General features: G+C 42.1%; 1 protein-coding gene across 2 annotated transcripts in view; it reads right to left on the bottom strand.

The window, feature by feature from the left end:
* Nucleotides 1-703: 703 nt before the first annotated feature.
* The window catches only part of LOC148017840 (F-box protein SKIP28-like), a 40,044-nt gene continuing 27,356 nt past the window's right edge, over nucleotides 704-13,391 (bottom strand). For both annotated transcript variants that reach the window (XM_087661730.1, XM_087661731.1), the window contains exon 3: nucleotides 704-1,728. In XM_087661730.1, coding sequence (XP_087517856.1) covers nucleotides 1,111-1,728 — 618 coding nt within the window. In that variant the 3' untranslated portion in view covers nucleotides 704-1,110. The remainder of the gene's footprint in view (nucleotides 1,729-13,391) is intronic.

Genomic DNA, 13,391 nt, shown 5'->3' on the forward strand with positions numbered 1-13,391 from the left:
AAAGCAATGGCATCCTCATTCTCCTTGAACTTATGCATGTGATAGAACAATAGCATGTTGTGTTTGTGGTGGCTTAGGGATCTCTCACCTGACCCAATTTTAGACATAACTTTCTACAACCAAGTAAATGTTGTTATGACTAGGGATCTTATTACTTGCCTCAACACGTGTACCTTTCTACAGCCAATTGATGATTGCCAAAAATTCCATGAACTAATCAAGTTGTTGCATTTATTTCCATTCATTCAAACATAAACGGTAAGCAAGACCCCATGGCTTTTTGGATCTTCCTCCTCATTCAACATGGAAATAATGGTTGCCACATGAAGCTTGTACTATGAGCTTTGACACATTCTTACCGGGGAGACACTTTTGTGCCCATCTAATGATTTTGCCACATGAATCGTATACTATTGACTTTGTCACATTCTTGATGAGGGGACACTTTTGCGCCCATCATACTATCGATAACCATCATTTGCAGATTCACTGACAGAATACGGATTAAGTGTGTATCAACTTGATTGGTGGGCCAGATAATATCCGCCCTTACCATCTTCATCTAAACCATCTAATAAGTTCTTTTCTCCCTTCTTTTGATGGGGAATCCTCCGGTTCTTTTCAGAGAAAACGATAAATCATCTTATTCCAGCAATTAGCCATGATGATATTATCTTAACGATTACGTTTTTTCTGTACAACAGATGAATAATTGCATTTCTTGCCATTCAAGTATGCAGAGGTAACTGCATGTAGGATCTCTGATTCATGTATTATCTTCATATCGTAATCCACATCTACAAATGCTATACGCAGTATGCAATGTGGGTTTCAAGGCCCTTTATTTCAAGGAAAGAAATCAAGCATAGCTAGCTACTAGTTTACTAGTTAGCCCCTCGCACATTAGATTGATGCTGGTGCAACAGAGCTGGAGAATTGTTTCAGAACTTTTACACACAATAGATAAATTTGTCTACATAAAATCTCTACCAGCTTGCAGGGTAGACACAGCTCAATACCCACTGTAAATCGAAGAGTGCTCCTTTTGGTCCAAGGGCACAAGATAATGCGGATGTGTCACGGAGCTTAGTGTTCTGACATGTTCATACTTTACCTTTTGCCAGAAAGCCCAGAACCAGCAGGTTGATTCATCATCTTCAATGAAGTGTCCATAGAAATCTCTGTAGCAACACAATTACTGCAGGTAAATGTTGAATTTGTGAAGTGATCAGCATGTCGACTGCATCCAGGTCTGTTGCAGTCTGAACACTTGGGTAATTTGAACCAGCAGGAAGAGCAGACCAAATGATGACAGAAGGTTTCTTCATAGTCATCATCACTTATAAAACATCTCCCACACTCCTCACAACGCGCAATGCACACAATGCAAGCCTGGCACTCCCCAAATTTCTGCTGGCATGTTTCTCTTGTGCAGTTGTAGACCATCCTAACACAAGAACATTTTGGGCAAACTTCCACATCTATTGACCTCTCATCTTCTGAAAAAGTTGTGTGTCTTTTGTGGTAAAACTGCGGCTCTCTGGAGGAAGTTTTAACTTTCTCCCCACCACAAAGCATCCATCGCAAGTCCTCCAGATGCTCTTTGGTCAATCCATAAATGTTGCGTAACCTCAACTGTTTCAGGCACGACACTTGACAACCTGTATGTTTCCTCACCATTGTTATTACCGCTTCAGCATTGATCTTGCTGCATCCTGGTAAAAATAGCTGCCACATAACAAAAAGAGCTGTGACCACCCCTCTCTCTCTCTCTCTCTCTCTCTCTCTCTCTCTCTCTCATAATAGGTGATCGTGTTAATTATGAAAAAATACAAGTACAAGATTACAAGATGCAAGATGGCTCTACTCCATTGTGCATAAAAGATACAAAGTCACGGCAAAGGAACAAAGCAGATTGCCATATGCCAAGGGACTAAATCATCTCTGACCAAGATATCAGCATGTTGTAGAAGGTCAAGCTGCCACTGGAGAAGACCCTTAAGTTTCGCAACATGATGTTGAATGCCCAAGGCGGCATTAAAAATGAACGCATTACGAGTGACCCAAATATGCCAGCAACCCCAAAATCTGGAAAAGTGAAGCAGAAACTTCAGGTGAGGCTAAGGCAGACCATTGTATTTGGCTTTTCCAAAAACCCAATCAAGTGGACGTATCCTTGTACCCACCATTGCATGCCAAATGTTTGAGAGGACCCGAATCTTCCAAGTAAAAGGGCAAGGAATGAATCTGTGACAGGAAGACTCAACTACAGTGGTACAAAAGAAACAATTCCCATTGGATATAAGATATACCTCTACAGTGAAGGGCCAACACAAGAGGGAGGCCCCCCCACCAACATTCTCCAAATGAATACCTTGTATTTGAATGGCGTCTTATTGATCCATCCCTCCATTATTGTAATTTGTAACTTTCCACCAAGCCTTAAATTTGTGCAATCCCAAAGAGAATTGGCTTTGGTGGTGATCCATGCACGATCTCTAATCAAGTGATGATAGATCTGATTAACTAAAGAGGATTGAAAGGGTCAAACGCCCTACAAGATCCCAATCCTACCAAGGGCAATCTCAATCTAGAATAGGAAAGGACTGGCAGTCCTACAAGAGATCAAAGACTCTACCCCAGAGGTCACTATAGCCACACGGTATGTGAAAGACTCTTCTGATGGTGCAAAAGAACATTGGGGTGCCTCAGGGTAAGAGAGTGGCATTAGCCACCCAGGTCAATCCAAGGCATGCCATGCAATTAAGTTTAGGTCTCTCCTTCGATTTACCTTCCCATGAAAGAATTCTCTCTCTCTCTCTCTCTCATGCATATAGCTTCACATCTCCAAATGGACATACTTGTATACATTGAGGGCTTGCCCAAATGATGATGCCTACACTTATTGCACATTTAGATAGGATTTTTCATTTTTCAATTTTTCACTTTCATGACATTATAAGTATATTCCTTTGTACATGGATATGTCTAATAGCCCCATTTAGTCTTTAGTAGACGTTAAAATATTTTCTTTCTTCCTTTCTCCCTCTGTGTTTGAGAACCTCTAGTCTAGATCTCAACCATTTCAGTGAATCAGCACAAGACTGCCATTGCAAACTAAGAACACTAAAATAGAGTATTGACACTGGTGCAGCCCTAAAACTAATGCTACACTTAAAACGCAATCAGTGAAGGTGTTTCAGATACTGAAACTATGAACACATACAGCTATAAACACTGACTGTAGTCTTGAACACCAGTGTGTTACCACTGAATGCAAACATGAGAACAATATAAATGCTCCCTGTACTGGAAATTGCAACAGCAAGTAATTGTTGACAATAAACAGTAAAGTGAAGGATTTGAGATAGAGCTTCCTCTATGCTTCAATGGAGATGCAGTAGATTGAGCGAGAAGAGAGTAGACACAGCATGTGTGGGTACAATGACTTGTACCTCTTTAGGTTTTTCACATAGATATATCAAACAGAGTACAATACCCGTAAAGGGTATGTTCACACCCGTGTAGGGTGCAAGCACGATGGCCCTTTATTCCCAACAAGCTCCCACCTAAAGGCAGCGTGCTTGAAGGTAGACGAAAGAATCAACTAAGTCTAAGTATGTACAAAGCTGAAAACGCTTACACCCATCCAACTCCCATTATCTGGTGGCAATGAGCAAATCGCTCTGCTGGAAGACTCTTCATGAGAAGGTCTGCAAGGTTATCATCTGTATGTACCTTGACAAGCTCAATGCTCTTGCTATCAAGTACATCCTTGATAAAATGATACTTCACCTATATGTGCTTTGCCTTTGCATGAAAGACAGGATTTTGTACTAGCATGGTAGCACTCTAACTATCACAATAGAGGACAAGAACCTTTGTAATGCCAAGCTCTCCCACCAGACATGAAAGCCATACAGCCTCCTTGCATGCCTCAGTGGCAACCACATACTCTGCCTCTGTAGTAGACAATGCAACACACTTCTGCAACATGGATATCCAAGGGACTGATCCCCCTATGAAGGTGAATACATACCCTTGAAGTAGACTTCTTGCAGTCAGAATGACTAGCATAGTTTACATCCATAAAGCCAACGACAAATGCCTTCAGCCTACCAAAGCAAATGCATAAATCCTTTTTGCCCTTAAGGTATCTCATGATACCCTTCACTGCTTCCCAATGCTTTTTGCCAGGATGTGCCATGTATCTACTAGCCACTCCCACCGCAAATGCTATGTCATGACATGTAGCAACCATAGCATACATCAAGCTATCAACAATTGAAGCGTATGGAATCTTGGCCATTTCAACCTTTTCATCATCAAATGTATGGTTGTCCTCTGCACTAAGTTTCACATTTAGAGACAGTGGTACACCAATCGCTTTCCCCCCTCCGTATTAAAGCGCTGCAAAATCTTGGAGATGTACTCTTGCAGTGACAGATAGAGAAAACCCTTCGATCTGTCCCTAAGTATATGCATCCCAAGAATATGATTTGCCTCACCAAGATCCTTCATGTCAAAACTGCTATGTAGGATTTGTTTCAAGGTGTCCAAAGCATAAACATCCCTGCCTAAAATCAGCATGTCATCCAAACACAAAACCAAGAGAACAAGGCTACCATCTACTGACTTCTTGGTATATAAGCAATGATCCACTTGACTCCTGTTGAACCCTTGAGACTGCATGAATGTATCAAACTTATGATACCGTTCTCGCGGTGCCTATCCATATAAATTCCTATTGAATTTGCATGTCATCTTTTATTTCCCCTTTGCAACAAAACCCTTAGGCTACTACATATAGATGTCCTCATGTAGATCACCATGTAAGAAAGCAATCTTTACATCCATCTGTATGAGTTCCATATCCTCAAATGCAAGCAAGCCCAAGATGGTCCGCAAAGTAGTCATTTTGACTACAAGAGAGAAGATTTCATCAAAATCAATCCCATGTTCCTGCTTGTACCCCTTTGCAACAAGCCGTGCTTTGTACTTTGGTGAGAGACCAAAAGTGGCTTTCATCTTATATACCCATTTGCATGGTAGTACTTTCTACCCTTCAAGCAAATGCACCAAATCCCAAGTGTCATTCTTCTCTAGAGATTCCATCTCTAATAGCATAGCCTTATGCCATTTCTTGTTGTCCTATCTGTCCATTGCTTTCTTGAAGCATGACAGTTCACCACAGTCTCCCACCATGACATAATCAGCAACATACTAAGCACCAAGAACAAACCTATCCGACTATCTTGAAGTTGAATCGACTTACAGACCAAAGATTCAAGGTTCGTGGGCTGTTGGGCCTGCAAATCTGCATTTACAACTTGCTGTCCAGAAATTTCAGTATGCTGTCCTGCCAGTTCTGACTGTACTAACTGCATGTTTTCCTATTGAGCCTCTAGTGTATAATGGGCAACTCCTTGCCAATCATTTTCAACATCATTCCCCGCATTTTTAGAGTCATTTAGAGCAGGTCTTTGTTGCTATCCAATGGGCATAGGTATCTCTTCCCAAAATACAACCCTTCTAACCTCCTCTGTCTTTTCAAGTTGTTTATGCGTGTGGTTTTCCCGGAAGATAACTACATTGTTACGTACAACTTTCCTTTTCTTGGATCCCGTAATCTATACCCCATTTCACCCTCGTCACCATATCCTAGGAAAATGCATTTACAAGAATTTGGCTCAATTTTGATACATTTTTACTTGCGAATATGCACAAATACCTCATAGCCAAACACTCTCAAATAAGCATACAAAGGTGGCTTACCCGACCACACTTCCCGAGGAACTCTCCCCCACAAAGACCTGTTTAGTGACTAATTTATCAAGTGTATGCCTGTCATAATTGCCTCTACCCAAAATCCATGAGGTAATGCAGCATGAGAAAACATAGTATAGACCTTGACTTAAATTGTCTTATTCATATGCTCTAAAATGCTGTTTTGGAACGGATTATGAGAGGCACTGTCATGAGGACATGTATTTTTGAAACCTCACTTAACGTGAGGATTAATTTCTAATCACATAGTTAAGTAAACGTTGCACACGTAAGGTGTAACTGGGTTTAGGGTAAATTTACAAGCTCGAGACACGTAAGGTATAACTGGGTTTAGGGTAAATTTATAAGCTCGAGACTCGAGCAAATCACAGGATGTCAAAGGCAAAAGTTGCTATAAGTTATGCTGCACAAGTACTTCGTGGTAGTTGGTGTCAATTGTTAGCCTAGGTCATTCATTTGGCCATAAGTGTTAGTTGGTGACACTAGAGAAGTGAATCTAACACCAGTTTGATGGTCAAAGATGACACACAGATACTCGAGAATGGAAGTTGCCTAGCCAGTTCAATTATTGGCCAATCAAATTATTTTTCTGAATACCAAAATAATTATTAGATTAATTTCTCATATTTAAAGACTGAAAATTAATATTTAACCATGGATAATGCTGAAAAAACCATTTGGGAAGGCTACCACTTATCAAAAATGCCTATGCAAGATTGAAAAACGTCCTTAGAGACTGAAGAGAAACATTTTTAGACATTCAACCTGCAAGAGAGAGAGAGGAAATGCTATTGGTCTGATCTACAGCCATTAGAGGGGCTTCTGAGGCAACCAAGGTAGAAGAAGACCAATCAACAGTAAGCAACAGTATTTACAGATTGTTGAGGCAGGATAGCAGCAGTAAATGACTGATTTTCTTCAGTTCTTCGCGAAGAAAGTCTGAATTTTCTCTCTCCTCAACATTCTCTCTCATCTCCCAGTCTTGCTTCGAAGATTACAGTATTGAGATCACCAAAGGCTGAGAAATTTCAGCTTTCTTTGTTGTAAATCGTAATATGCAACAGAAATTAGGGTTTAGCAACAACCTCGAGAAGGATGACAAATATTGGAAGCTCCAAGACTTGGATTCAACAAGACTAAAGCTATTTTTAATCATATTCAAGTGGAGGGATCAGCAAATCAATGAATTTGAGATATTTTTCCATCTCCATCAAAGCAGATGAAGGCTAATTGATTGTCCAAAACAAGGGGCAAATCAAATGAAAGACTTGCTTGTCATTTTGGATAACAAGGGGAATTGAAATACCGAAAGTGATTTGGAAAATCCCATTGTACATCAACTTCTTCGTCAATTAAGTTAAACAAATACTGAAGGGGACACCAATATTGGAGCCAACAGGATATCCATTATCCAAGATTGTGAGTTAATTTGCATTTCTTAGTTTTGTAATAAATATTGTTGTCATAACTAAGTTGTAATCATGAAATTACCACCCATCCATAGTAGGAAGGCTAGTTTCATGGTTCCATTGCCGGGATACCATCAAACCTTTTGAATTGGTGGACCCATGGCACTTGATTGTAGCTTGGGACTATTGCATTAGTGCTGAAATTGCTCTCAGCACTGAATTATAGCAAGCATGTCTTCACATGGTATGGGATCAAGTGGAGAGGATGCATCACTCCTTGGTCAATCACATGGTGAAGGGGAAAATGCAATGACTGATATTAGACATGGTTCATAGCAAGCTGAAAATGTGGGAAATAACCCAAATGTTGGCACTTCAATGCATAAAGAGGTTGATGAACAGCAAGGGGCTGAAGAATTTGATGATAGCTTTAAGGATCGAATGCGTACAACAACAAATCTTGAATTGGCAAATGATACCTAGTTTTCTCGATTCGTAAATGCCCCAAGGAAGGATAACAAAGGCAAAGAGAAGAAGACACCTTCTATGGCTTCGGAACAACCACAAGAATCGAAGGAAATGCCTAGCCTTCTTTGAAAGAGCCCAAAATGCCTAATGAGAACAATCAGTTGGTACACGTGGGGTAGCAAGTGCAAATGCATGGCCAACTTGGTAGTGCCAATTCATGGGAATATGGGTAGCAAAGTAATTATGCACATGCAAGCATGGGACAACAAGGATACTTTGGTCATGGTACTATTTTTCACGCTATGGTTGGACAAGCACCGCATACAAGAATATATGGCTTGAATCCCTATGGTATGCACTAGCCAATGCATGGCTCACAACATCCGATGTATCCAAATAATGCAAGCCGAATGCCTAATCCCATGTATGGCAGCATAGGCATGATGCTTGGGGCACAAAGCAGGCCATATGGATATGTATCTGTACCCCCAAGGACTATTGGAGCACAAGGATTTGGTGTTGGTCATGAATGAGCATCTGATAGTGCTAGTTATCATGTAAATACAACAAATGTACCCTTTTTGCAAGAGCCTATTTATGATAACTTGACTCCCATTGGTTTGCCGAAGGACTATGATGAAGGTAGCAAAAGTGTGAAGTTTGAGCCTTTCAGTGGTGCACAAGATAGACTGAAAGCAATTGTTTTTATTTAGCAGTTTAATGCAACTTGCTCTGGAGGCAACTTCACAAAAGCATCTAAGATACAAAAGGCAACCACATTTTCTAAGGGAAATGCATTGCAATGGTGGTCTACACTTCTTATTCAAGGGAATTCACCTATCACTTGGGTCAAATTGAAGCAAATATTTCCTTTAAATTGGTTGAAAAGTACCTTTGAAGTAGACATTATGATACCTTGGAATCGGTTGAATTCCAAAGATTACAAAAACTTGAATTGGTACAATAAGAATTTTTAGGATGCATTGCTGCCAATACATAGCACATTCTGAGTCGAATACCTGGCAGGAGGCTCTTCAGCACCCTCAATGGCGAGAGGCCATGGAAAGGAAGCTAGAGAGTATTGACCGAAATGAGACTTGGACATTGGTGGATCATCCAAGCCACAAGAAAGTCATCGGGACAAAGTGGATTTTTCGGACAAAGCTAAAAGTTGATGGGACTTTAGACAAGTACAAGGCTCGCCTTGTAGTTGCTACTCGCGCTCGCCGCTCACCACGGCTGGCCGATACATCAGATGGATGTCAAGAGTGCCTTCTTGAACGGATACTTGGAGGAGGAAGTCTATGTGGAGCAACCACCGGGCTTTCCCTCACGAAACCCTAGGGATGCGGTATTCCACTTACAGAAAGCTCTTTATGAACTGAAGCAAGCGCCCCGGTCTTGGTTCCATAGAATGGATAAGTTCTTACAAACTCATGGATACCATTCTACCCCTTATGACCCGAACTTATACATTCGATCCACTCCAAAGGGGGTTAGCTATATCCTGCTATATGTTGATGACTTACTCATCACAGGTTCAGATTCTGCTGCCATAGCGGAAATTAAGGCTAAGCTTAAAGCTACATTTAAAATGACAGACCTTGGTTTGTTGTCTTATTTTTTGGGGATGGAGATAGTTCGTTCTAGAAGATGTATTTTTGTGTCACAGCAGAAGTACGCACTTCAGCTTGTGGAACAGTACACTTCGGATCTGACACGGCCAGTGGCCATGCCTATTGATCCTACTATCCACTTGTCGAAGGATACCCTAGGACAACCCTTCGATGCACACACCTATCGTTCTGTTGTAGGAAAACTTCTGTGGTTAATTGACACTAGACCAAATTTAGCTTACTCAGTTAGCATACTCAGTCAATATTTCACAGCACCTAGGATGTCACATTGGATTGCATGTCTTCGTGTGTTGCATTATTTGCGGTGTACTTTTTCTTATGGCTTGACATATGGTTCTGGTTTATGTTTACAGGGGTACACTGATTCTGATTGGGCAGAAGATCCTGACACCCGGCGTTCCCATGGCGGCTACCTCTTTACCTTGGACACGGCTCCCATTTCTTGGTCCAACCGTAAGCAAGAGACGGTGGTGGCTTCCACGGCCGAGGTTGAGTTCCGAGCTCTCTTCGATGGCACCACCGAGGCCATCTATCTGAGGAGTTTACTGGCGGCGCTTCATTTTTCATGTGACTCTCCCACAGTTGTCTACTGCGACAACCAAAGTGCCATTGCCCTTGCGGGTGAGCCGATCATCACACCGCAGACACGGCATGTGGGAGTCCACTTCCACTTTTCCAAAGAGCAGGTTGAGCTAGGCACTATTCGCCTAGAGTTTGTACCTTCATCAGATAATTTTACAGATATCTTGACCAAAGCGGTCAACCGACCGGTTCTTCAATACCTATTACCCAGATTCGGCTTGGGTATTCCCTCCCCTACTTCTTCAGCTTGACAGGGAGAGGGTGCTTCTCTCTTGCTTTTCCTTCCAGTTTGAGAGGGGGCGGCTCCTACTCTTGATCGTGACAGTGATGATGCTTACAATTTTTTAAACATTACATTCACTTATTCTTTTGTATTGTATTATGGGCATTTGTAACTTCATCCGCACTATCAGGATGACCTGATTGTAAAAGGGCACTTGGACAAGTGAACACTTCTCCTGTGAGGGCATTGTCACAGTGGCACCGTTGCATAGCATATTGCATGAGCATGACATTTTGCATCTCCCTTTGCATTACCCTATGCATTGGCATTCTGTACATGTCAACATGCATCTATGCACATTTATCCCTTTTTGGTCTTTTGGAGTGGTCGACTCTAGGATCCACCATATTCGTAGCATAACACATGGCAGTTCTCCTAAAGGCAGTTTCCCTACCCTTGCTTGCTTGCTTGCTTGCTTTGCTTGTCTTGCTAAGCCCACTGTTTTTTTTGCCTCTCACATATTCAACACATTTTGGAGTGGTCGACTCTAGGATCCACCATATTCGTAGCATAACACATGGCAGTTCTCCTAAAGGCAATTTCCCTACCCTTGCTTGCTTGCTTGCTTTGCTTGTCTTGCTAAGCCCACCGTTTTTTTGCCTCTCACATATTCAACACATGATTGGCACATACACTCACTTTTATCATCCTTAGGCACTTATCCTTGTCAATGCGATGACCTGATTGTAAAAGGGCACTTGGACAAGTGAACACTTCTCTTGACCGTATTCGTAGCATAACACATGGCAGTTCTCCTAAAGACAATTTCCCTACCCTTGCTTGCTTGCTTGCTTTGCTTGTCTTGCTAAGCCCACCGTTTTTTTTACCTCTCGCATATTCAACACATGATTGGCACATACACTCACTTTTATCATCCTTAGGCACTCATCCTCGTCAGTGCGAGGGATTGACTTGCTAGTTTTGTGAATAACTTGGATTTAAAACTCTCTTTATCTTTTCCTATCTGTCACTTAATCAGCCGCTGCCCCGACAGATATCACTGTTGCATATTGCTTGCACCAAATCTGGACAAATCCCCAAATTTTCCGAGTCCTACATACACTAATTTCAGTGAAATTGAAAGAATTTCACAAAAATGTGAAAAACCCCAAAATTCTCAGACAAATGTACACCGATTTTGCAAATTTCTGAGTAAAATTGTCCAGTTCTGCGTTAAGATCCCCAACTTCGGGAAAAGCCCCAAATTTCTGGCTCAATTTTGCACAGATATGAGATCTGTGCCTCCAGCGCATAAACTCCGGACAAAAGAAAGGAATTAAAAGAGATTTGGTAGAAAATAGAATTTTTGATTTGGGAAAAAAATAACGGGGGGGCTCGTTGACCTTTGAGTCAGGTCATGTGACCTATCAGCCATGACCCGTCTGCCGCCTGTTACACGTCGCTGCCCGACCATCACACATGGTGGTTGCACTACACTAGTCGTGACTGCTGGTCGTCGCCAGTCTAGCAATCGTTGCCTCACTGCCAACCGTCGCCCCACTCGCCAATCGTTTGCTCGTCACTTGACCGTTGTCTGCCAACGTGCCCAATCTGGTCCTAGTCATCTGCAATGTGTCGTCTGGGGTTGCCTGAAGCGTGTCTTCAGGCTTGCTCACCTGTCGTTTGTCAACTGCTGCAACCGACTGCCTCCCGCCTGCTTGCCAGGTCAGAAAATGACCTCACGACCTACTCACCTGTTGACTGTCGACTGTTGCTCATCGAGTCCACCTAGGACTCCTGCAACACGTGATCTGTCTCTTGCCCACTCTGATACCAGTTTGTAGTAACGGATTAGGCACGAAGATCAAGACAATAGGTGTTCATTGTGCACAGAGAGACAAAGAGTGAGAGAGAGAGCAATAGCAGAGAGTGAGCACGTTTGTAGGTACAATGACGAGTATGTATCTTTAGGTTTTTAGATAGATATATATGTGTAAGTGCAGGTGCTAAGGGTGTGTTCACACCCGAGCACATTTACAGACACAAGGCCTTTATTCCCAACACAAATGTCCTTTCTTACCACAATGATAACACTAGGCCTTCAACTTCTTCCTATCACCCCTCTTTGAAACTGTAAAGGCCTCAATGGGCCATCAAACTGCGATGGAGGCCTCCCCTCTAACCACAAAGTCGTCTCATGCCCAAGCAACATGGAGAACATCTATAGAAAACTAACAAGTGCTGATGATGTCTGAGCCCTCAAAGCATTGGCCACTCCATCAAACTCCAAAGGGAGCTTATACAACACAATTCTCACAAGATGGGCCTCTAGAAGGGTGGACTGCATGTGTCAAAGCTGGTCATGTACCTATGCGACATGAAGTAAGAAAGACTAAATAATATCCTTCTGCTCGAACTTCATCTACTAGAGCTGTCCATAAAGAGTGATGCCACGCATAGGCGACGAGTCTCGTACAACATCTGAAGCTTCACCCAAATCGCAGGAGAAGTCTTGCAAGTGAAAGCTATAGGTGACGAGGATAGCTGATGATGTGGCTTAGATGTAGGTGATTGTCGATGGCAAATCTAGAATACGTAGCAAGATCGTTGCGCAATTGCAAGCGAAGGTATAGGGATAGGAGGTTAGGTGGCATATAAGAGGTAGACAAGGGATGAGTCTAGATGAATTTTGATGCATTCAACAAGCAACCTCCATAATAAACTTAAAGAGATGAGATCTAATGAAAACCTTAGGTGACTCCTTTTTTATGTTTGTGTTGAGACATATGATGATGACATGCAAGCTATAGGTAATGAGGACAGTTGATGATGTGGTTGAGATGCACGTGACTGTCGACGATAGATCTAGAATATGTAGCGGGAGCGTTGGGAAATTACAAGTAAAGATATAGGGACAGGAGGCTAGGTGGCATACAAGAGATAGAGAGGGGATGAGTCTAGGAGAATTTTGATGCGCCCAACAAACAACTTGAATTTGTCACCCAAGGAGCACAATTGAAGGCCCATCCCTGAGAACCAAGGGGTAGATTGGTTTGAAGGCTTGCTCGTCATTAATAACGAGTAGCACTTGGATGAGTGGAGGAGATTGGTGAATCTTAGTTGTACTCTATCCATTGCAAAAAAAGATGAAGAAATACCAAAAGGAGTGCTGGTTTTGGGGCCAACATGCTGTGGTTTGTCCAAGATTTACAAGGTAATGTGTGAATTTCGATTTATGTAAATTAATTACTTGCTGTAGGTACTATTAAATCAGGTGTGGGAGCT

The sequence above is a fragment of the Lygodium microphyllum genome, chromosome 21 (assembly GCF_053477565.2).
Source record: "Lygodium microphyllum isolate KBCC chromosome 21, Lygodium_microphyllum_v1.1.10, whole genome shotgun sequence".
Lineage (NCBI taxonomy): Eukaryota > Viridiplantae > Streptophyta > Polypodiopsida > Schizaeales > Lygodiaceae > Lygodium > Lygodium microphyllum.